This window comes from Ostrea edulis, chromosome 2 (assembly GCF_947568905.1).
Source record: "Ostrea edulis chromosome 2, xbOstEdul1.1, whole genome shotgun sequence".
Classification (NCBI taxonomy): Eukaryota; Metazoa; Mollusca; class Bivalvia; order Ostreida; family Ostreidae; genus Ostrea; species Ostrea edulis.
In genome coordinates, this window is record NC_079165.1 from 71,984,720 (window position 1) to 72,010,353 (window position 25,634).

Consider the following 25,634-nt stretch of genomic DNA (forward strand, 5'->3'; position numbering starts at 1 on the left):
TTTCAAACATTTCGGTTGAGCATCATTGAAGAGACATTATTTGTCGAAATGCACATCTGGTGCATCAAAATTGGTACCGTATCAGTGTTATATATGAGACTTTTTGTTGTCTTTACCTTTTCACCATGGAGTCTTCCATATCTGCTTCATATTTGGATATTTTATTGAACATACATGTATATTAGACGTTAATGGCAAACTAACAAGTTAACAAACCTTTTCACCGTGGAGTCTTCCATATCTGCTTCATATTTGGATATTTTATTGAACATACATGTATATTAGACGTTAATGGCAAACTAACAAGTTAACAAACGCAGTAACTTCAGCTTCGTAGCAATATTTAAGGAATTACTGTATGCAAGGTGAAGATAACGAACGGTGATCAATCTCATAACTCCTATAAAGGTGAAGATAACGAACAGTGATCAATCTCATAACTCCTATAAAGGTGAAGATAACGAACAGTGATCAATCTCATAACTCCTATAAAGGTGAAGATAACGAACAGTGATCAATCTCATAACTCCTACACGCCATACAAAATAGATATGAGGTGATTAAGTACAATGGAAAACGTGATACTTTGCATACAAAATGTCATTCCATGCTAATTTCCATAGTCCCACCCAATGACCTGAAAGATAATATTTTACTCATATGGAGAAGTCCCCATTGCCGGTGAAGGACTGAAAAATTTAGGTCTATGCTCGGCGCTTACGGCCTTTGAGCAGTGAGGTCTCTTTATCGTGCCATACCTGCTGTGACACAGGGTCTCGGTTTTTTGGGGTTCTCATCTAAACGACCGCCCAATTTAGTCGCCTCTTACAACAATCATGAGTACTGAGGACTTATTCTAACCCGGATCCCCACGGGACTTTATAAATTTGGATGAATTAATTCTTGTTACATACATGTACACGTTGTGTCTATAAACTGCGACTACAGTCGTAGTTTTCGTTCACATTAATTACTGTTTCTTCATTAACTACACAAACTATAGGTTGCCTGCTGAAAATGGATTCGTTCGAAAAGGTCGTCATCTTTACAATAATTAATCCTGCAGATAAAGCCCTCGACGCAAAATTTCTTAAATCATAAATACTTTCGTCGTCTGTTCGTTATGACTTTTTCACTGAACATTACTTCAAGAAGTTATGGGTACAACAACTACTCGTAGACCGAGGTAATTCAAATGTAAAGTATTATAAACAGAAGTTAGCGGCTACTCTAACTGTTTTCATTTGAGAGGATTTTTTCAATTTATAAGCACAGGTCTAGTTAATCAGGATGTTTCATTCAGACCAGACCCAAGAAAAGAAAAAAATGTAGATATTATGTTTATTACAGTAATGAACAGGTTGGACATGGAACTGAATCTCCCTTTTCATATTTTAACATATCCAATAGTTTCACCTATCTATCACTCATAGGCACCATGTACTCCTAGTACCGAATATTGGTACATGAATTCACTGGTCAAAATATTTCACTATATTGTTACTTTGTAGCCCACCCTAGATTATAACTATGTCATAATTATTTTTATCAGACTTGGAGCACTAATTCATGATATTAGGAAACAATAGTTTCTTTGTTAAAAGTTAAGTAGGTAAAGATGTCGTTTTCAAATTTCAATTAAAAAGTGTTACATATAATATACATAAGCATCGTAGCTCCAAATTTAACACCTTGCGGAATATACAGTCATGCACATTTTACTTATGATTTTCATAAAAGATTGATCCAAATTTTAAAAGTAAGCTAAATTTAAAGTAGCTCATTGAACTAAAATTTTACTTAATGCCTCGTTAAAACGCCTCTTATGAAGTATTATTTCACCATCGAAAGAGTGATACAAGCTCTCAATTATTTTATATGATTTTTTTTTTTTGTGTGTGATTTTTCCCGGAATGATAAAAAAGCGTTTAGTTTGCAAATAAGGGATTCTTGAGTCCAAATTTCGCTGTGATTTCGTGCATGATATGAATATCTAATAAAACATGCCTAAAGGATTAAGATATAAACGTTCTAATTTGTTAGATAAAATATCTATGAAATATTTCTTAATATGTTTTAAATCTACGGATAAAATCTTCAAAACACATATCAGTTAGAAAAGAGATATATCGAAGAAATATATTTTAAAAGGAAATTGAAACAAAATGACCAAATTTTAGGTACATGTATAATTACTATATTTAAACTGGAGAAAAAAGTACCGATCCCGATCAAAATTGATAGAAATCATATTGTTGCTAATTGTATGCACTGTTGATCATGAAATTAGTTTCCTTTATAAATCCTTTTAATTTGTAAACCATTTTACATCAAGTTTTCTGATTACAATGTTCTCTATGGCTACTTTTTTATAATTCCGATCGGGCTTGGTTCATATTAGAAAATTCGTAATATTTCTGAATTTTGACCATTTCATTTCAAGTTTTTTAAAATATATATATATATTTCTCTGATATATCGTTTTTCTAAATGACATGGTTTTTTTAAAGATTTTATCCGTAGATTTAAAAATTATTAGCAAATAACGTTTTCAATTTTCATAAATATTTTTTATTTAAAAAGTTGAGAGTCTATCCGAGTCGTTTAGGCATGTTTTCTTAGATATTCATATTATGCTTCAAATCACAGCGAAAGTTGGACTCTAGAGTATCTTATTTGCAAACAAAGTACCATTTTTATCATTCCGGGATAAATCACACAAAAAATTATATAAAATACTTTAAAGCTTGTATAACTTTTTCGATGGTGAAATCATACTTCATAAGAGATGTTGTAACGAGCCATTATATAAAAATTTGGTGTAATGAGCTACCTTAATTGCAAGTCTATTAAAATTCTGTCTTAAATTGGAAATAAGCACAATATATATGTATGATAATTCAGTCATTTTAACCGAAATTAAAATTTCCAATTTGTTTGGGCTGTTGTTTGGACTCGGTGGACTTTGTCTCTTTCAGTGTTGATTTCCTGTCCTCAAGCTCTTCAGCGGAAACATCCAGTATTGCTGAAGGTGTTCTCCTCAAATTAGGGTCTTGGGATGAAAACCTTTTCTCCGGTGGATTTGTCTGCTCTTGTCTTGTAGATTTTCTCTCTTGTTTGGGGGATTCGAAAGATTTTGTTTCCTTCAACAAAGATTTTTTATTTTCTAGGTCTTTTGGAGATATACCGAATAAAACAGAGGACTGCTTCCCAGATGTTGAATCCTGGCTTGCAGATTTATCGGCATTTGCTTTGATATTTCCATGTCCGTCATTTGAACCAATCTGAATTCTAGCGACATGCTTTCCTTCAACATCATTTTCTGAGTTTGATGAAACAATATTATTATTCGGTTCGTGCTTTGCAGATAAGTCACCCTTTGAAGAAACTGCTGTTCTGTTATTTTGATCTCCCTTATTTTCATTGCAACCCTGAACGACAGCTTTGTTTAGAAGTGCACCGTTTTGACTGATATATAATGCTGGCCAGACAACGAAGTCAACATGCGTTCCTTGATCCTGATATCCTCTGTGGCTGTCTTTGTCAAAAACTTCAAAATCTGCGCGAAGGTATAATGAAGGAGTTTGGATGCAAGCGTACCAGCAACATTCTAGACATCGATCCTGGTAAATTTGCAGTGCTGCAACCTGTTCCTTTTTGGGAAATTTCTGGAAATTGAAACTTGTAAATTACAAAGTGATGGCAAATCAAATTGCTCAGTTTTACTGATAACAAAGATAAATTATCTGTGTGAAGGCTATAGTAAAATTAGAAGTATCATTTTTACAGCTCAATGAGACTATTAGAATCCAACAGTATTTCACTCTCTAAGTTTTGACTAATCTTTCCAAAGAATCGTTAAATATGGCACTTACACGTTGAACGTGCGTCACCAGTTCTGGAGCAACGCTTTTAATGAAATCATTGAGCTTTGTCAGAGTAAGTTGGGACAACATTTTTGATGGATCCGTCTGAAAATGAAACACCATAATATAACATTACAAGGTCTTGTTTAGCAATAAAATTCTGAATAAAAAGAGACGTACCTCCACATCATCGAAACATAATAATGACGTCATTAGTCGTTTCCTCTGTTTCTCTGATTCCTTTTTGCAAAACTCGTAACAGTCCTTAAAATGAAAGAATTAAAATCAGTTTTCAAGTAAAACAATAAGACACAAATAACTGATCTACAAACATTACAAATCGGTTGCGGATGGCACATTTTTAAATACTTAATGACATACCATAATGATATCCAGTAATCGTTTTATAATGGCACGATCACTTTGGTCGCCGCCAGTCTTTGCCTCCAAACTGAGACATTCAAACGCATTTGTCCACTGATTGTCGTATATTTCGCTGAACATTTCTGAAAGCTTTTGTGGTCTTCTTGGATCACTAAGATCCGTAAATACCGAATGTCCCTCCATCAGTTTAGATCTTGCTTTTTCACTCTGTCTAAAAGAGGAGTAGAATGATAAAGAATAACGTTTTCTCCATCGCAGACTTTTTAATTTGTGTGGGAAGTAATTTTCAGATAACGATAACCTATATCGTCATCTAGTGCAGGTAATGCTCTCTATTCTGTGCTGGTTTACAAAATTTCAACTCGGTAAGATTGACAAAATAATTTCATCAACTTGCAGAGTATAGCCACACATCATCTGTTGCGCTGAGGATATCTATACATTCAGCAATGCTGATGTTCAACTCCAAAAAATAATTTTAATGCCCTAAAAATTGATATAATTTATTGCAAATTTCTATATTTCGTGTGAACAACATGGTTTTAGGGATTTTTTTAATTGAACTGTTCATTTATGAAAAGGTGAAGATAAAGAACATTAATCAATCTCACACATGTAACTCCCATAACGAGTACAAAATAGAGAGTTGGGGAAACACGAACTCCTGGACACACCAGAGGTGTCTCAAAATGATTAAGAAAATCTAAATCCGCATTTAGTAATTGGGGATAGGATATAGTAACATTACATGTAAAACGTATACGGTACCAATTTTGATGCTCCAGATGCACATTTCGACAAATAATTCGACATGTAATACCAGTAAACGAAAAATACTAATTATCATAATGAAGATTGCGAGTCGTGGAAAATCTAGGCGGCAATCAAGGAACAATATGCACTTGTAAATACAAACGTCTTCAGGAAGTACATGAAATAATATCACATATACACCGTCTACTCACCTCACCAGGTCGTCTGCTCACCTCACCAGGTCGTCTGCTCTGGTCTTCTAACTATCCGCTCCTGTCTGCTCCCCGAACAACTTATTCAACTCGTCCCTATAATGTATGTAACGACAACGTACACAAATGTATATTTACATTTTTAGGAGTATAAATCTTGCATGTTGTAAAATCTAAGCCGTAATATTGTATCTGACAAACACAGTGATACTTTACACCTGACGTTGAAGATCGCCGACCTGTTGATAAAGATGTGTTTTATTTATTACTGGCATTGACAGGTAAAATGTCGCTTCAAGGCTGTAGATACATATCTAGTAACAGGAAGAATAATTTTCTCTCTTAAATGGAATAGGTTTTATACCTTGGGCCCTCACTCTTGTAATCATGTCCGGTGATCACGTGCACTGTTTACCTCTACAACGCTAGTTTAATGCTAGTGATAAAAAAGTCGTAATAACACCACACTTTACTTTCTATTTCACTTATACTAATGCCTGTGCCTTCCTTGAATAAATTTATTCTTTCTATGATAATTCATTTTGATATAATCATTAATATGTTCATTTAAATATCCTTAAGTTTACCAAATTCTATTTTCGTTTTGCACGCATTGCTCTGTGCGTGCTGCATATTAATACTTTGTACTCCATGCATAATATAAACGACCGAGCTGTAGTCTGTAATACTTACGTTTTAGACAGCTAGATGCAGATTTCTTCTCCACGAAATATTGCTCTATATTTGTCGTCACCGTCGGTTGAACTAGCTCCTCCTATCAAAAGGACTATGACTTCCTTATCAGTTATCTCTAGTACTTGCGTTTCGGGCCATTATCTAGGTTTCTTGGGACAGTAATGCAACTTCCTGTTATATTTCATTCCCTCTGCATATACCGCTGCTTTAATATTTAAATACCTGCGGGTTTGTCTTTATCTGCAACACCTCCGCATTAAAGATAAAAATCACACAAACTTTGGAGATGTTCACGCATTGTATGGATGTACAAAATTTTACATGACTCAATATTTCAAATAAAAGGCACATGCTTTATATAAAAAAAATTATACGATATAAATCCACCTTTCATGCATCCTTATGTGAAATTCTCGATAGGAACTGAAACACGCAAGTCATTTTACAATATAGTAAAAAGCTCTCTTTAAAAACACAACACTTTAAATCATAAAATAAAACATATTCATAACAAATATAGGTCTTACATGTTAACCATCATTCTAAAAGTATTCGGTAACAACAACGTATCAGCTCCAACAATTAAATACATTGTTCATGAATTTACGAATATGATATTGTTTTCAAAACCGAGTTCAATTTTATAATACTGTAATGAAAATTTGAATGAAATATAATGATAAGTCATAGACTAGATATGATTTCAATCACCATGCGGCTGGACGAGACCCTTCTTTAATAATGGTCCGCCTTCATACAGTAATAGTGATGGCCAGACATTGAACGCTACTCTTTTTCCTTTTCGAGTATACAGCCTTAAATGTTCGGATATCCTCTGATCTTCGTGGGCCCAGAGCAAGCACATAGGCGGATCCTGAATGTTGAAGAGCCATGATAATTCGATGCACATATTTGCGTATTTTATTAAACTTTCCTGGTGTAAATCAGCGTCAATTAATCTGGACAACTGTCGCTGTGTGAACATCTACAAAGGTGGGAAAACATGTCATAGTGCCAATATAGTGCCAATATACACATTTAAAAAAACGTTCAAAGACATTGATTTCTTTAGTTCGTGTTGACTTACCTTTTGTATTGAAGGAATGCTCAACACTCCGTGGTCTTTCCTGAACTCTTTCAAACCCTTTGAAGCTTCTTTTTGTAATTTGCTGGACACGTGAAGCTATGCCAAAAAAATACAAATACATTTTTAATGCTTTTACAAAATACATTTAACAGGGACAATACTTATATAGCAGTATACATGTGTTGCCGACGTACACGTACAAGTACAGTATTATGAGGAAAATACAGGTCACGTATCCACTCCGGTACGCATAACAAGACAATTACCCTGCACTCGTTAGGCAGAATAGATCACCCACTCCGTTAGGCAAAAATGGACACATACACTCCGATAGGCAGACTATGGCATTTGCCCACTCCGGTACGCAGACTATATCATTTACTTTCTACGGTACGCAGACTATGTCATTTACTTACTACGGTACGCAGACTATGTCATTTACTTACTACGGTACGCAGACTATATCATTTACTTACTACGGTACGCAGACTATATCATCTCCTTACTATGGTATGCAGACTATGTCATTTACTTACTACGGTACGCAGACTATATCATTTACTTACTACGGTACGCAGACCATGTCATCTACTTACTACAGTACGCAGACTATGTCATTTACTTACTACGGTACGCAGACTATATCATTTACTTACTACGGTACGCAGACTATATCATCTCCTTACTATGGTATGCAGACTATGTCATTTACTTACTACGGTACGCAGACTATATCATTTACTTACTACGGTACGCAGACCATGTCATCTACTTACTACAGTACGCAGACTATGTCATTTACTTACTACGGTACGCAGACTATATCATTTACTTACTACGGTACGCAGACTATATCATCTCCTTACTATGGTATGCAGACTATGTCATTTACTTACTACGGTACGCAGACTATATCATTTACTTACTACGGTACGCAGACCATGTCATCTACTTACTACAGTACGCAGACTATGTCATTTACTTACTACGGTACGCAGACTATATCATTTACTTACTACGGTACGCAGACTATGTCATTTACTTACTACGGTATGCAGACTATGTCATTTACTTACTACATTTACGCAGACTATATCATTTACTTACTACGGTACGCAGACTATATCATCTCCTTACTATGGTATGCAGACTATGTCATTTACTTACTACATTTACGCAGACCATGTCATTTACTTACTACGGTACGCAGACTATATCATTTATTTACTACAGCACGAAGACTATGTCATTTACTTACTACAGTACGCAGACTATGTCATTTACTTACTACGGTACGCAGACTATATCATTTACTTACTACGGTACGCAGACTATATCATCTCCTTACTATGGTATGCAGGCTATGTCATTTACTTACTACGGTACGCAGACTATATCATTTACTTACTACAGTACGCAGACTATGTCATTTACTTACTACGGTACTCAGAATATGTCATTTACTTACTACGGTACGCAGAATATATCATCTACTTACTACGGTACACATACTATATCATTTACTTAATTACTACAGTATGCCGACTATGTCATTTCCTTCTACGATACGCAAAAAAGGCACTTACCCACTCTGGTACGTTTTTCATTGGGAATAGTATCTTTTCCCAGATCTCCTGAAACTGATCCGATGCCAATTTCTTGCAGTACTGATATGACGCCTGTAATATACAGTGTACTTTTCTTCAAAACTGTCAAGGAATGTCAACTGTCAAATGTCAACTGTCATTTCATATTTTGTAAACATGGTATCTTTCCTCGCTCTCGGTTTCAATCCCACAAGATTTTGACAACTTTTGAGTATGAAATAGTATATAGACGTAAATTATATATAGTAGATTTGACCACGTACCAATTTCATGTCATATCCCAATGGAACTATAAATTCTTTATCTTATTCCTCCTATTTCTATTTTGATTTGTGTTTTTATCGAGCTGCCATACTTATGTTGCGCGATCGGACAACACAAAATAAAACTCGTTAGATTTCTATCGATAAATAATTGGGAACAATATCTAAGAAAATATAAACACTAAATATTTGACTGAGAAGGAATAAAAAGGATGAAACAGGTGTAAATAAGGTATTTATAATTCAGAGCGTCAAGTTAACTCACTTGAAGACAACAATAGCTGGGGATGTGATTTTATCGATCAGCGATGGAGAAACCGTGGTGTTGTCCTACTTAAACTTAAAGTTGAAAACACAATACTGTACACAAATTTTGACAGGAATTCAGAGAATCTTAGAGAATTCATGGGGGATAGATGGATCAGGTTAACGTTAAGCTCTTGGTTAGAATATTGCAAGTTTTGGAAAGGAACAACGGCATGTGAAACTCATCGTTAGGACCCGTGGTTGTAGCAGTAGCACTGACAGATTTAGATGAGTACAGGTAGGTTGCTTTTTTCCCCTCTAGGGTGTGTAAGAGGAGATAAACACGAACTGACAGAGTTTTTGCTCACTCGAGATATTTCAATGAAGATTTGCAGTGGTGCTCTGAGTTGTCTCAGAAACAAGCCTCGCTCATGGCTGACGTTATTGCCCCGAATCAAATACACCATAAGTAGATAGGCCTATAATTTCGCTTCCATTTAATTCGCTTCCATTGAAGAATTATTGTCTGTTTACAAAGTAAACTGAATATAAATTTTCTTATATATGGTCTTTTGGGGGGGGGATGTTTGTTTGGTTTTGATTTTTTTCCTGATACATGTATGTCATTGCGTATGCAAGAAGCCAATGAAAGTACCTAAGACAATTGAACCAAGTACTTTGGAAGCGGTGATTGTATTCATAGGCAAGACAATTCTGATCACGTGACCGACTTCATGTCATCAAAATTTTAATTATTTGTTCACTTCAATCTTGACGCTCGTTCAGACAGATATCTGTTTTATTGCCCTACATTAGACACAGTAATTCAATATGTAGACAATCTGTTTGTTCTCAGCTTTTGTGGGTTTAGTTTTAGTGCTAGTTTACATTTCATTTTATTCAGTGTAGTCTGTAGATTTCATTTCAATGTATATTTTCTGTCATTCTGAAGAAAGGACAGGTCGTCCCGAAAATTCCACAATTTTATATTGTTCGTGTCGTTAGTCATATTTCGATAATTTTATTGCTTTATAGTTCAGTAAAAACAATACGTTAAGATATAGAAGATTAAGGTGGGTGTCAAATGTTGTCTATTTCTATTAAAACAAACCCATAACCTAAATTCCCGTCCATTAAATTTAATGTTGATACCATACTTTGTGTTGCTGTAGGCATGTGTATTTTCAATACTTACTTACATGTATATAAAAAAAAATTGAATCACCAAATATGAATGTAATTGAGGAATCAATGTCTAGCTTGTGTGATAGAGGTATAAAAGCAGTGGAAATATGGAACGATCTCTGCAAGATCGGCCTTGCCGATTATGCAAATTTCCCAGAATTCCATTATTTTCACATCGCCATTGATGTAATACAAACAAATTTTACATTCATGAATAACGATGTAATACTAGGGCTAGCATTCCCCAAAATCAAGTCGCATGTAACTACAATATTTTGTGTATTTGATCAGCGTTTACTTCCCACCTCAAGAATGTCTGCTAGAAGTTTAATATTCCCTTCTCGTGATCTTCCTTGGTTTTGCGTAGATCCTCCAGGGCTTTCGTCCACTCATTGTCGTAAAGTCCGAGAATCTCTCGGCGAGGTTTGTCGGTATGTTCTTGTCACTGGGGTCAGCAACCTTTGAATTTGTATCGGTCTGCTTTTCTCCAGACAATTCATTACCCTATAAGCGTAGTAAATATCTTCAATTACATTTTGCACAAAACGTTTAATCATAGTATGCACACTGTTTATGTTAAAATTATGCCATAAGTAACAACCATGGTGACTGCCCGATCTGGCATTTGTTCGTACTGTAAATAACGATGCGTTTTTACCGTATACATATATACATGTATTGGTATTCATTTGAAACAAAACCATATTTGTTGATATCCCTAAGTTCAAGTGTAGTGTACTTTAATGTAGGTTAGTTGCATGGAGTCGTACATCCCTATACGAAAACCTTTCATTATTTAAATCGTGCAGGGTCTTTTAGCATACAGTGACATAGAACCTTGCCTTTAAGGAACAGCCGACTTTTACTAATGCCTGGTGCCTTATGTCGCGGCGGTCATTTCCTCCTCCTTGGAGAAATCAGTTAGATATAGCTAGCTATGCACAGGAAAATACATATGCATTTCTCCTACAAAGTTACCTAGATTTCAGTTTCTCTATTTCTTTTTGCTGTAGTTCTATAAGATTGGCGTTATTGTCTTGACGAGCAGATTCCAGGGGTTTCTCTTCCTCGTCGATGTACTTTTCTTTACTTCTTACATCATCATTTTTCTCGTTGTGCCTCAATGACAAATGTTTTGGAAGCTCGCGACAAGCTGTCTAACTCTTTGGGACGTCTGGAGATCGTGTATTCCAGTGAATTTTTACTTTCAACCGTTCTCTAACAGTTAATAGAGAAAACATTCAAAGTATGTATACTAGTGTACCTACAATACATACATGCATGCATACTTTTCAGTATTTGAGATAATCTGTAATCGACTCCTGAATCACAAAAACTATGAGTAATCGCTTCAAATTATTTAATGTTGAAGAAATAAATGTAGTAATCAGTTCAGCTGCCACGTTAACATTTATATAAAGACATCTTTATAATAGGTAATTGCAGGGTGCATGTAAGGATTATCAATTATCTTTCAATGTTCATTTCTGCATGTGCGGTTTCATTTCTATTAAATGCAATAAGAGTTTAATTCTAAAATTGATTTTGAAGTAATTTACTGTAATATTACCAAAAACCATATTTATAGTAAATTTTGAAGACGAAATGTACCATCGCCTGCTTTACTATCGAAAACTTACAGGAACATGCCTATATCCCTTGTTTAGAGCTTTCATAAGCGTTGTATAGTCTATCTGAGCATCCACTAATACCATTTCTAGTTTTTTTCCAGTCTTGTTCTTCAGCTGCTTTCAATGCGGCTCGCAAAGATTCCACCTTTGAAGATATTTGATAATTACGAGGACGATGATGGGGGGAGAGAGAGAGAGAGAGAGAGAGAGAGAGAGAGAGTCTACAATGGCTGATTTGAATGCAAGATTTTTTAATAACATTTTAATTTACAAATATAAGTTTCATGCAAGTTTTCCTCCTTGCAGTTGAAGATTACGTACATGTATGTAAACTGTAAACACGTTGCAGAATTTAAAGGTGCTTAGTGGTGTTTATCTAACATTTACGAGTTTATGATAGATATATTGACCACCTCTGTTGACATATCTGATTGCAGTGAATACTATTAGTGAATACTATTTAAATTTAGATAAGGTTACTTGGACCCAAGAACATCAAAACGACCTGTATTACAGCTGACATTTACATGTACTTTGTGAGGGGGCACGATTGTCTGTTTTGAGTAGAAGGTTCAAACTCACAACTGTTTGTTACATCATAAATAACGCATGTAATCACAATGTAATGGCATTTGTTTACAAAAAGTCATGCAGTAAGACTGTAAATAACTTACATTATCTGACTCCGCTCCTACAACTCCTTTCAAAAGGTAATTAAGATCGGACTTGGCATTCTGAATGTTTTCCCACGTAAGGAGGTGATATTTCTTCTGAGCCACAAGTCCAACCACGCCTTGCAACGCGCTGCCATACCCGGACATGTTTCTACGTCATCCTCAGCTTGAAGCCCACAAAAATAAAACCAGCATGAATACATTCTACGTGGACAACATGTTCTATGATCGCTGTAGCTTTTCGACAAGTGTTAATAGCCAGTTAATATTTTCTTTTATATCTTGGGTCTCTTAAATTCTTGTGGGGTGTTTACTTTTAAAAGTAGCAATGGTTTGTCAACAAAAAATCGTCCTCACATTGGGGCTTCTGATACGTCTCTTACCTTAGTTTATGCGAATATTCAACACGACCTGAAGTATTCAACCTTCCTATCTTATACAATCCAGAAAGATATTAAATTACTAGTCAACGGTTCCCTCTAACATTGTTTCCGATCATTGATCATATTAGCATATGCTTCTGCTTGATTGGGATTTCTTTCTTGAGAATTCTAACTGCGTTTAAATGCCCTTGATTGGATTAATCCGAAGAAGATTAAGTTTTTTAAGACAAGCACACCACTGAATGTGTATGTGTTTAGATAACACCTGGATACCTTTTGATTTATCTATTGATTTATCTGTGAAAAATAATATTTGAGACGGTGTTCCTCTTGAAAATCAATTTCAGCACGCTCCGATTTTTCTCCTGATTTGATTTTCACGTGCAATTAAATTTGTTGAATGTATTTGGAATGAATTGATTTGATATACCAATTCTAAAGAAGAGAGCGGTCTGAAATATTATATATATATATATATATATATATATATATATATATATATATATATACATCCACTAATAAAAGTCTAGAAACACAGATATGTTGACGTTACTTAGCATTTGCATTTCATTTTATAACTGTCTGAAGAGGCATTAAAGCCGAAAGCGCTAACAGTGAAATGTTATTCGAGTTTTGTGTTTCTTGACTTTTATTAGTATTTATTGTATCAAATACTGAATTCTTTTTACAAACTATATCTATCTATATCTATCTATCTATCTATAACGGGAAACACGGTGCCTATGAGCTATGTTTATACTAAAATATTAAAGTTGCAACTGACACAGATGTTGAACATATGTACAATTGAGAGGTAGGTAAGTATATGCTCTACATTTCTTCAAGAAATAATTGCTTCAGATTCGTGGATTGTTAGCCAGATATGAGGAAATTCAGAATTTTCATTCACTTTGTGATCTTCCAGTGAATTTGAAAATACATATGTCGTATGTTAAAAGTGATACTCAATTTGAGATGGACATAATCTAGGTCCATCATGTCTTTTCAGAATGGGAATCATATGTAAATGTATAATTTCCTCGAGATGTAGTTAACGGTTGCAAAGTTCGTTTACAATTCAAGATCGGTAATTATAAGTGGGGTAATACTATGCACGCGCTACAAATAGACCGAAGGAATTACATGTACATGTATCTGATAATCCAAACAGACCCTAAATTACTGATTAAGATGTCTTTAACATTATATCACAAATTCCATAAATGTGATTATTAAAAAAGACCTATAGGGGAGAACAATTTTTCAGAAAAAGTCACAATTTGTTATAGGCCTATCAACATTCATTGCCTCTTTTGTTGTACAGGGTGTCCCAAAACATGCGTTACACTTTTAATCATCTATAACTTTATCAAAACAAAAGCAATTACAAAGATATTTTGTCAACATCTAGTGTATTAATATGAATTTTATTTGACAAAATTTCGGGAAATTCTGTTAAATAGTCAGTTAATTATGACGTCATAATGACGTCATCCCATTTTCAAGATGGAACCTTCATGTGAACAGGTGGCAGAAATTGTCAAACTTTACTATGAGTGTAAATCTGCTACTTTAGTCATTAGAACCATGAAAAAACAACATCCTGGAATAAAAGTGCTCAACAGAATGCTAATTTACAGACTTGTGAGGAAGTTTGAATTTAAAGGCACCACAAATGACACAAGACGCAATTCTGGTATTGGGAGACCAAGGAGTGCCCGTACCAAAGAGAACATTGATGCCATTGATAGAGTTATTACTGAAACTCCACAAAAATCAGTTAGACGGGTATTGCATGAACTGAATGGCACCGTTAGCAAATCTAGTATTCATAGAATGCTCAAATTTGATTTAAAATTGATTCCATACAAGATAAGTGTGATGCAGCATTTAAAAGAGACAGACATTAGAAGTCGTTTAGAGTTTGCCCATTGGATTTTAAGTAGACCCGACTCTGAAAATTTTACAGATGCCATATGGTTTTCCGATGAGGCCCACTTCCATCTTAATAATGTTGTCAATAAACAGAATTTTAGATTCTGGGGTTCGGCGAAACCCAATTATATGTGGAAAAACCTCTTCACTGTGAGAAAGTTACTGTATGGGCTGCATTAAATTCAAGCAGAATAATTGGCCCTTTTTTCTTCGAAGACACCGAAGGCACTGCATCAGTGACGGTAAATTCTGAACGATACTTAAAGTTAATAAAATCAAAATTTCTACCAGCTCTTAGACGAAAAGTTGTAAATTTCGATAATGTGTGGTTTCAACAGGACGGTGCTACGCCACACACTGCAGGTTGTGTTCTTCAGTGGCTTGACAACACGTTTGGTGATCAATACATTTCTTATCGTACCGCAAATGTTTGGCCACCGCACTCCCCCGATCTGAACCCCCTTGATTTCTTCTTGTGGGGTTATCTAAAAGACAGAGTGTACTCTCCTTCCCCACAAACAACAAAAGACTTAAAAACAGCAATTACACGAGAAATAAGATCAATCTCTGTTGATACATGTAAAGCTGTGGTAAAAAACTTCAGAAATCGTGTTCAAATAATGTTAAAGACAAAGGGACGTCATTTGGAACTTATGTTGTAAAATTACATATATTATTCCGAAGAAAGTTTTTGTTGATTAACAAGGAAGCTGTGACCAATGTATGCATTGACAAAAAATTTAAATCCTTTTTGTTATATGTTGTAAATTTCATAATTGTAACTTAAGGTATTAAAATTTTATAACAGTTTAAAAGTGTAACATATGTTTTCTTATTAAGAAATTGTATTATATATATCTTAGCGTGCAATATATGAACCATTATTGAAGCTCCAATTTTTCGTGGTATGAAAAAGTGAAGATAACTAACAGTGATCAATCTCACAAAACTCATAAAGAGTAGGAAATTAAGAGTAGGGCGAACACGGACCCATGGATACACCAGAGGTGGGATCAGGTACTTAGGAGAAATAAGCATACACTGTTGACTGATCATACTCGCCATGATGTATCTCTCTTTATCAAGTTAACGGAGTAATCGGTAGTTAAAATCTGTATGGAAAACGGTCTAACAGTTGGTTTGAAACACGTCATACAGCATTTAACCTAATGGTAGGTTGAACTTGCACATAATATCATTTTAACGTCCTTAGAATCTGAGACATTATGTGTTTAAACGAGACTGGTGAAACCATGTACCATCAACTTATCTGTCAGTAGCTAGCCTCGATATAAAAATTGATAATACACAGAACATAATCTCGCCTATAGAATCAGTTGAGAGACATAGATATAAAATACACAGTAGTAGGTAGTATGATCTTCTCGATACGTTCCTTGCACTCGAACTGTAAACAAAGATGGCATACCAGATATCGTTTGATATTAAGCTACAAGTGTACATGTATGGTAGCTGGTTTCGGTGTCTTATCTAATTCTTACAAAATTTCAACCCTGATTTTCAGTAAGGAAACTGCAGGACAATTATATATTCATAGTTTGAAACATTTGACCTGCATTGTTCTATGCAATCGGATGTATGTTGAAAACGAGCGTACATGTAATTGTGACATTGCATGAATTAACACCGGTACCAGTAACACTTCTGTTAGAAAACATGACGGGAAAATGAATAGATTATCATCATAAAACAATTGAAATATGTTTTAGTTATACAATGTATTATGAATTATCACAGAACTAATATCAGTGAATGTTGACGCTCTTTCAAAGTGAAAACAAAAAGATTGCAAGCTTGCAAATTTCTACACCCAACTTGCACCAATATACCCTAATACAAGTTCAAGTTCAATCATCCTGGTAAGATACAAGATGCTATCTTGATGTTGGTTTTATCCTTTGCTTTCCATATCTCTATATATATGACAACATGCATAACGGTTTCGTTTATCTATTGATAAATTATGACGAGGGAACATGATAGTAAGATATGATTATAAACAATAGTCTTTTTGTCAACACTGTTGGATAATACTCTTTACAGCAAATATCACGTGATCATTACGTGAAATGAGCATTCGATGGCCTCTGTATCTACCCTTTGTCACAATTATTCTAATACTGGAACGTAGAAAAACTATTGTGTCTATATTCCGACAGAAATCATATTTTGCCTGATAAACGATCATTTTGAATGTTCATACAGTTCTCATGAAACTGATATTTTTCACTATAGTTTTGCTAGCGCCTTCGGGTCAAAGCATATACGTTAGTATTTTTGCATGCAGCTAATTATGCGCATGCTTTGGTTGCCATAATGCGGTATTCTGGGAGTTATATAAAAATAGTAATCTCGAATTTTATTTTACATAATTAAACCTTTATACACGAGTTGTAAAAATGGTAAAACACAAGAATTTACAGGTACATGTAGCTATCTGATTTTTATTCTTTGGGCTACATATTGTCACAAAAAGCAGCCTAAAAATTACATTGTTTTACATATTGACAACATTGATAAATATTATACTTGTAATGTTTAAAATACAAGACTAGCAATAATTAATGCAGCTAGTCTTCAGATCTTAACTTTATTTGCAATACAACAGGCTATTTGTCCGATCGATCAATATACATGTATATGTTCCCTTGAATAAAATAACTTCTCCTTTTTCGTGACTTTATGCTAGAAAATCAATGTTCTCGGCCGTTTTCGCAACGTCACGTGGTAAAAATCCTTGCTTGGCATTGACCAATGTCTCTGAGAAAACAAAGGATTTGCTTTCGGATATTTCCGTGACATTGCGCTAGAAAATTACTGTCCCCTTAAAGTCAAGGAAAAATTTCTATTGTCATGTTTTATGCTTATATATTTAGCTTTGTGTACCATTGAAAATAATTTATATAATAAACAGCATGTGGTTTCTTTACATGTGTTTTCTTCCTTTCTATAAAAGAAAAAAAATGAAAAAGTGTTCATTTAGCCTAGCACTGATTTCACAAAAAATCGGGGGGTGGAGTTGATGTTAAAATACAAGAGGGTTACTGTACCAGTCCCGAATTTCTAAAATCGTGAAGTCGTCTCTTCAGTACTCTACCAAATTTGAAGTATTTTTTCTACTAAGTGCGGAGAGGACACTATCCGGATATATATACATGCATTTTCATGAAAGGTGAAGATAACCAACAGTGACCAATCTCATAACTCCTATAAGCAATACAAAATAGATAGTTGGGCAAACACGGACCCCTGGACACACCAGAAGTGGGAACAGGTGCCTAGGAGAAGTGGGGCCTATATCACGATCAGATAAATGGAGTTATCTGTAGTCAAAATTTGTGCCAAGAATGACCTTCATGTACAATCGAATCGGTATGAAACACGTCAGGCAGCATTTGACCCAATGGTAGGTTGTATTGACGAACTAGATCGTTATAACGACTATATCAAATGATAAGGATATGGTCTTTGTCAGAAAAATTGGGGAAGTAACCCAACTCCAACCCCCAATTTAACATGCTTAATACATACATTCTTACTTCGCAATGAAGAATATTTATAAATTTTAAACTAAAAAAACATGATGTAAACTAAATTACATTTATTCATGAACACCCTTAGAAAATAGTCACATGCATGTATGCCGATTATTATTTATTCATAATATATATTTATTTATTGAAAATTGAATACTTTGTATTAATCATAAAGACTATCCAACCATGATTTATTTATTGAATATCTTACCTCTCTGACTTGTAATACAAACCAGCCAATAAAATTCCTAAACGTTACTTGTAGAAAATAAAGGTCTTAAAAATAAAATAGTACTTTGAATTGCTATAGTAGAAATTGAATTATCTTATACCCTCTACTTGCATATAGTAGACAATAGATGTGCCGTTAGCACTCTGATCTTTCTTTAAAGATGGGCTTGTTATGATGGTATAATCACGATACTTGCAAAACTATGATGTAGCTCAATATTTACATGTACAGTATAGAGTCATTAATGGATGTTGTCTGCATTACGTAGAAAGAAAAGAGAGAAAAAATACGGAAACACATGCACTATCAATGACATTGCTAGAAATCTGGATTGCCTACAGATATTTCACATGAATAGCATTTGCTAATTGCTATATTTAGTGCCTTCACTTTTTCGCTGCTATAACTGAACCCTTTGCTAAAACCTTTCGTCCTTCTTGTATGAGAACTGCAGGCCAGACACACATCGACACATACTTTCCACTATCTGAATAAAAGTCGTATTTGTCCGTTTCGACTCTATCGCCCTCAGACGGCCAAATGAGAGCCATGGGTGGATCCTGGACACACATTAGCCATACAGTTTCTATGCACTTGTCTATGTAGTCATTAAGAACACTTGGTAGTTTTGTATGATCCCAACGAAAGTCCTTTTCAATCGTTGTTTCTTTGAATTTCTATATTTAAAAAAAGTAACGGTGAAATATATTTATTGCCATTTTCGTACAGAAAAAATATCTTCCCTTGCCTTCTCCCCAATCTAAAGTATATCAAACTTTGGATGGGTAGATAGAGATAATCTATTTTTTTCAGTAACAATACAATATTGATAAAAGGAATTTTCAAAAGGCATGTTTTTTAGCAGAGCAGATTCATCTCATTCGATCGTTGAAGGAAAAAAACCTTTTTTTTTAAATTTAGCTCTTCACACATTTTTTTTTGAAGTAACATGAATATGATTAAATCTGTTACAGTAGCTATAAGAACTTTACCGTTTAATATATCAAGGAAAAATAACTCTGAATTCTCGTCCATGTTTTCAGACTAATATTCTACGATTTATCTACCTTGCAAAGCTGAGGCACCGATATCGTTGCCACTTCTTGACGCAACCCTTTGACGTATTTCATCCCCTTTGATGATAACATCAGACGCTGTTCTCGTGTTGGGGAACTTTCCTGCATGGGAAAATTTCGTTTCACCTTTTGACAAGAACTTATATTCTTTCTTCTTTTTTTAAAAATAAAAATCGCTTACTAGTATTTTATGGTAATATTATGGATGTCTGAAGCCTAGTATTGTTAGCATTGAATCAAATTCAAGGATTGATTGAATGATAATAAATCTGATATGTCTGTCTCTTAGTTTCGAGTTTTGCTTTGTAATTGTATTTTGTTTTTTTAAATTTACATCACTCGTTATGTACCTGAAGAATGTCACCAATAGTAACTCAAACATTGCACTAAACCAGACTTTATAATTCTATACAAATCACATTATAGATGTACGTAGTGTGATAGTAATTAATGTACGTAGTGTATTATGTTTTACCAGATACGGGAGTTTGATGGGTTGTAATAAGGGCACTGCTGAGGTTGTGGTCAAATCCAGTAGCTGTCCATAAGCGGCGGTTTGGCAGAACGAATACGCATACTGAAATAGAGACCAATAAGACTTATCGTACCTCCACTGCAACAATTGTCAACCCCTAAATAGAGAGCAATAAGACTTATCGTACCTCCACTGCAACAATTGTCAACCACTAAATAGGATCAAAGGGTTTTTGCAATATTGCTCAATCCACTGTTAACTATACTGTTTGAGTAGTGTCCTGCAGCATTATTACAATTAACAAGACAACTGAATATTTCGTTTTGCAATATTGAAAGAATGTTGTCACTTCGCATTTTAAGCTGCAAATCTACAGTAATGAATTAAGAAATATATATAGACCATGCTCGGTTTTCATCGATGATTAAAATAATTTTAAATGACATAATGTTTACTTAATTTACCCGTATAATTCTCATGAGGTTGTACATAATTTCGTTGTCTTTTCCTTGGTTCCATAAGTTCATTTCGTGATAAGCACGTTCATACTCGTTGTCCCGGATGTTTTTAAATCGTTTGGTAATTTTGAGGACTTTGCTGAGTGTTGTCTCATCATCTTCTGGTCCACCACCCAATCTAAAAATGGTGAACTCAAAACTTTCACTTACATGTACTGTATTCAGTTTTTAAATTTCGTTTGAATCCAGAACTAAAACTCAATTTTTCTGTTCAAAACCTGAAGAATTGATAATTAAGTTCACAGTCTTGGTTTGTTCATTAGTCTTCAAATTGCAATTAAATACTAGTATAAATGATGTTTTGATTTGATATTTTAGTTCCGAATCGAAATCGACATCACTTGATACTGCATCACCAAACAGACGCTTAAATGCCACCCAGTTGACATATGACGAAGCAGTGACACATAGATATGAATACGGTTTACTGGGATGCTTTACGCTTTCGGCATTGTAATGATACCTTTTGGTGAGTTGGTCAATCTTAGACTGCTGGAATTCCACTGTCCTGAGGACGTCCTCGTAGTCACTGATTGAGGACCCTGTCAGCGACCGCCTGCTGGGTTCACTGCGAGAAGTCTTCTTACCATGCTTGTTCCGGGGAGACACCTCCATAATTGTCATTCTTTTGGGAAGGTATCGCGCAGGTAACTCCTGCAGAATGTTTAATTGATATAAGGCAGGTAACTCCTGCAGAATGTTTAATTGATATAAGGCAGGTAACTCCTGCAGAATGTTTAATTGATATAAGGTAGGTAACTCCTGCAGTATGTTTAATTGATATAAGGCAGGTAACTCCTGCAGTATGTTTAATTGATATAAGGCAGGTAACTCCTGCAGTATGTTTAATTGATATAAGGCAGGTAACTCCTGCAGTATGTTTAATTGATATAAGGTTGTGTCATTACTTCATGTGTACAAAGGTTTTATGTATACTTTGAATACATTGCATACTGAGCATACACGTGCACACTAGCCTGAATGTAAATCCTGTGTTTGTACATGTACAAGGAAAATCAATGAATGAAGCAAACCATTACTCCTATTATAGACTTGTACTTCTACCCTGGATGTCACTTTCGTTACCATGATGTGATGAAATTAGTCATTTGATGACAGTAGTAAAACGATGCAGGTACTAACCACTTTATTTTGCATATTTATTAGCATTTTCTCGGATCTTTTGAGTGAATTGTACTCGTACAGCGCAGTTCCGGAAGTGTATTTATTGATACTGGGTTCCCGGCATGCAGTCATCAGAACTTCTTTGAGTTTGCTTTTAGGACCAATCTCTGGGCCATGACGAGGGCTTTTCTGTGTTTCCATGATTCCAGAGATTAAAACATCTTGGTACTAAAAGAATTCACAAATTTGATAAATTCAATTGAAAAGAAACACGGTATTTTCCTCTCTTTAACATATCCATTTGCAATTATTGCTTGTAATTTAAAACTATTAAATACAATTGTCAAGAGCAGGTGTACAAGAAAATGGCTTTTAAATTACACTCAAAATATAACTGGAACGTTTTTTATCCCAATTTATACACTTTCAAATGTCCTTCAAACTGTTTTATTAAAGTAAATGCTTTTTTGACTTTAAGAGACGGTTCACCCCACGCTTTGTAGTCATATTTCTTCTTCAATGTATGGTATTACGATTTTGTTACAAATTGAATTTAGGGTTTTAAGCTACGTTGGAGATAATTGGTCAATTTCTCAAAATACTGTTTAATCAAACTTGACCATGAAAAAAGAAACATCTTTGAATTTTTACAATAACAGTAATTTATGACCATGCAAGTAATTGTATTTTCCAGTATATAATAATTATGTTTCAGAAGGCATTTAAGACATAAAGAGAATTTCTATGGAAGAACTATGAACCTCGATGGGAGAAAATGAAATACAGATAACACCTCTATTCAGGGTACACCTCTCGTTGAAATAATTTGAAAGTTCATTACTATGTGTTACAGAAAACATTTAAGGCATACAGAATCACTTTTGGGAAAATCCACAAAATCCTAGATAGGTAAAGTAGAAAAATAAGAAAACTTTTTCTCTCTCCGGAGACATTTCCGGAGACCCCCAAAACGGTGTTCAAGTTCACTTCAAACAAAATTCTTGTTGACAGAAATTCATTGCTTGGTCAGCGTAAGTGTTCAGTATATTGCTTAATGCTGCGAGTGGTTTAAAATCGGTGTGGTCAACACATGTAGATAAAGCTTAATTGATTTTAGACCTTAATACATATCTTATGTAAATATTTTTGAACGGACTACAGAAAATAGTTCGTCACAAAGCTTGTGTACATACGCCACTTAATGGACCATTAAAGCTTCAAAGCTGGTGTTCTCAACTAGTCACGAAGTGATGTAAAGAATATTCTTTTAGTGGAAGTACTTTCTCCAAGGCATATTCTGTATACATGTAGCTGATAATGTCCTTAGCGGAAAAACCTTTGTTTAGTACCACTTGACCTGACAGAAATGAATATCTGTAAATTGCGGGGGTTTCTTTCTTTCTTAAAGTTCTTGGGGGGAGGTGTTTTGCGAAAATAATCCGTTAAAAGGATTGTTCACTTTCTGTTAAATGTGTATATATAATATATGTCCTTGTGTATTTTTGTATATTCTTCTCTGCACTGCAGCACTGTCTATACATGTACAATAAAGAAATTGTCAGACTGCTAGAGAACAATTTTGTCACGACCTATGCACCGTGTACAAGTATGATTTAACTTTTACTGCGACCTGCATTTTAAAATTGCTTCATACATTTAGGCGCCTCGCAATATAATTTCTTCTGTAGATTACTAGAAAAATTCGACTGTCGTCACTATAAAGGCATGGTCCGTAACTCTAAACACGTCAAGTTGATGAGAATGAATTAATATTGATGTGTTTGAACATTGATGTACTCACCAGCTGGGGATATCGCTCTTTGAGCAACTGTTCAGCCTGCACCAGTCCAACATATTCCAATTTAGCAGCCTCTAATTCCTCTGTTGACACATATCCTTCTATTTCTTGTATAGTTTTCTGAATGTTGCTGCGAGCATGACGCTTCAGAGACGGTAAATTCAGATCCGGTTGACGCTTTGGCGCTGTGCTAGCCGCCTTGAACATCGTTCATAGATCACTGAGATCTGGGGGGAAATAATAAATGGTTATGAATTCGGTACAGGTCACTTATTGCTTCCTTGTCGTCGAGCAACATTTAACTTTAATGCCCATATACTCCCTTATGTAAGAAGATTAGATTGGACCCGAGAGTTTTAATAAGTATATAGTTGAAAATCTTGAATCAATAGTAGAAATATTTACATTACTAAACGTTACCTTTTTATCTACAGCTAACTCAAAGAATCGCGAGAAAGTTAAGATACCGTCCTATAACTGTGAAAATTGCACTGGAGAGTGTATGTTTTGAAATCAGCCTGATCTATTATACATATTTATAAACCACTCTTGAAGCCACAGCACAATGTTGGGCTTTAAAATTTATATGTCGAAATTTAAATTGAATTCATTGACGGATAAGTAACGCACTGAACTTCGCGAAATACCATTGTCAGAAAAAAAAGAGTGAATGTGAAAAAAAGGAAAGTGACTTACCGAATGGTTAAATGAATCGGATGAAAAATTCTGGATTCAATTGATCGGTAGATCAATGAAACATCATATCCCACGTTTTAGATCAGATTGACAATCAATTCAGCATTGATCAAAAGGTAATGTGCCATGACTTAGATAGGTATTTTGGAACTTAATCATTTAACTGGTTACAAGTCAGAGGATCGCCCTTACTTGGGGGTCGGCAGGTTGTGTTTTCTGATTTTCACCAGATAAACGACATGCTAGCCATTTAAACGATCCCGACTACAAGAACAGACGACGTCAAAAATTAGAAGAGTCGAGCAAAGTTGATAAGATCTCCATAAATATTAGTTCGGGTTCTTTTGTTTGCTTTAAATGAACTCATGTAAGGAATAGAAACACTTTGACACCTTGTATTGAATGCACCGACAATATTTTTCAAGAATGATCGCTTCTTTGTAACTATGCAATATCGAAACATCAAGGTTTAAATCAGTTATTGATAAATCACAAGTAAATTGATTTACCTAATGGCAAGGAAAACAAATGTCCTTTACCTGAATAACTAGAGCATTAATTTCATTGGCAATGACGCCAAGGAAACACAAGATTTCATCGGAAATTACAAGTGCAGTAAATCAATCACGAAAACATATAACCGCAAATTGCTGTGTTCCTCGTCTTCGAGGTTTTCTTTTTAATCGTTTTGTGCCTGGACACAGGATACCATCAATAAGTCCCCCCCCCCCCCCAAAGTTTCCTGAAAACGCACTGTGCGTCTGGAGGCTCCAGTCTTCTCTGATAACATGGAAGCCAGCTGTCGATGTTATATCTGATTGAGTTTCTATGTATAAAACTCGGATTTAAAATCTACATTGGTCTTTGGAATTAAATTGATTTTGAATAAAATATTCATAATTCTAAATGTGGGGTAATACGTATTGTGTGAGTAAGAGCAAAAGAAAGAAGAGATGCAAACCTACTTGTCCATATTCCAATGTAGCTTTCAAATAATATTTCATAGGCATGTAAAATGCAATATGAGCCTATACGTCTTGAAAAGTCTCTACACGTAATGGATAAATCCTTCAGTGTAAAGGATGTTGATGAATCACTAGCACGGTTACGAAACATCAGGCCAACTGCCTTATTGAAGGCACAATTCAATTTCTGCGTCTAAGTATATAGAAATAACCCTCCTGCAATATGCATTCACATTTCCAATGTTTTCGCTTCTGATGTCTTTACAAATT

The 25,634-nt window shown here is 34.8% G+C and overlaps 2 protein-coding genes and 1 pseudogene across 4 annotated transcripts; all 3 read right to left on the reverse strand.

Moving 5' to 3' along the window:
• Window positions 1-1,327: 1,327 nt before the first annotated feature.
• LOC125678323 (uncharacterized) lies at window positions 1,328-6,313 on the reverse strand. Of its 2 annotated transcripts, none has more exons than XM_048916705.2 (6): window positions 5,909-6,313; window positions 5,237-5,311; window positions 4,248-4,461; window positions 4,047-4,130; window positions 3,876-3,971; window positions 1,328-3,668 (listed from the first exon to the last, which is right to left on the reverse strand). In XM_048916705.2, the coding sequence occupies exons 3-6, from the start codon at window positions 4,431-4,433 to the stop codon at window positions 2,910-2,912; spliced, it is 1,125 nt and encodes a 374-aa protein (XP_048772662.2). In that variant the 5' UTR covers window positions 4,434-4,461; window positions 5,237-5,311; window positions 5,909-6,313; the 3' UTR covers window positions 1,328-2,909. The 2 variants fall into 2 exon arrangements, with proteins under 2 accessions (XP_048772662.2, XP_048772661.2); XM_048916704.2 differs by having other exon boundaries at window positions 5,216-5,311; window positions 5,909-6,312.
• Window positions 6,314-11,273: 4,960 nt separating this feature from the next.
• LOC130046455 (uncharacterized) lies at window positions 11,274-13,174 on the reverse strand (annotated as a pseudogene).
• A 4,197-nt stretch (window positions 13,175-17,371) lies between these two features.
• On the reverse strand, window positions 17,372-24,653 carry LOC125678322 (uncharacterized). 2 transcript variants are annotated; one of them, XM_048916701.2, is made up of 8 exons: window positions 24,400-24,653; window positions 23,707-23,930; window positions 21,924-22,133; window positions 21,244-21,434; window positions 20,727-20,898; window positions 20,263-20,364; window positions 19,779-19,889; window positions 17,372-19,388 (listed from the first exon to the last, which is right to left on the reverse strand). In XM_048916701.2, exons 2-8 carry the CDS (start codon window positions 23,908-23,910, stop codon window positions 19,098-19,100), a joined length of 1,281 nt encoding a protein of 426 aa, XP_048772658.2. In that variant the 5' UTR covers window positions 23,911-23,930; window positions 24,400-24,653; the 3' UTR covers window positions 17,372-19,097. The 2 variants fall into 2 exon arrangements, with proteins under 2 accessions (XP_048772658.2, XP_048772659.2); XM_048916702.2 differs by lacking the exon at window positions 24,400-24,653 and adding an exon at window positions 24,124-24,188.
• Window positions 24,654-25,634: the final 981 nt, after the last annotated feature.

Excerpts from the sequence above, each read along its gene's own strand:
- LOC125678322 (XM_048916701.2), bottom strand. The coding sequence starts at position 23,910 with ATGTTCAAGGCGGCTAGCACAGCGCCAAAGCGTCAACCGGATCTGAAT. Across the intron at positions 20,899-21,243 it reads ATTGACCAACTCACCAAAAG|ATTGGGTGGTGGACCAGAAG; the intron begins GTATCATTACAA and ends CACCATTTTTAG. Across the intron at positions 19,890-20,262 it reads CCATCAAACTCCCGTATCTG|GAAAGTTCCCCAACACGAGA; the intron begins GTAAAACATAAT and ends TTTCCCATGCAG.
- LOC125678323 (XM_048916705.2), bottom strand. The coding sequence starts at position 4,433 with ATGGAGGGACATTCGGTATTTACGGATCTTAGTGATCCAAGAAGACCA. Across the intron at positions 4,131-4,247 it reads GATTACTGGATATCATTATG|GACTGTTACGAGTTTTGCAA; the intron begins GTATGTCATTAA and ends TTTCATTTTAAG. Across the intron at positions 3,669-3,875 it reads TGGTGACGCACGTTCAACGT|AAATTTCCCAAAAAGGAACA; the intron begins GTAAGTGCCATA and ends TTCAATTTCCAG.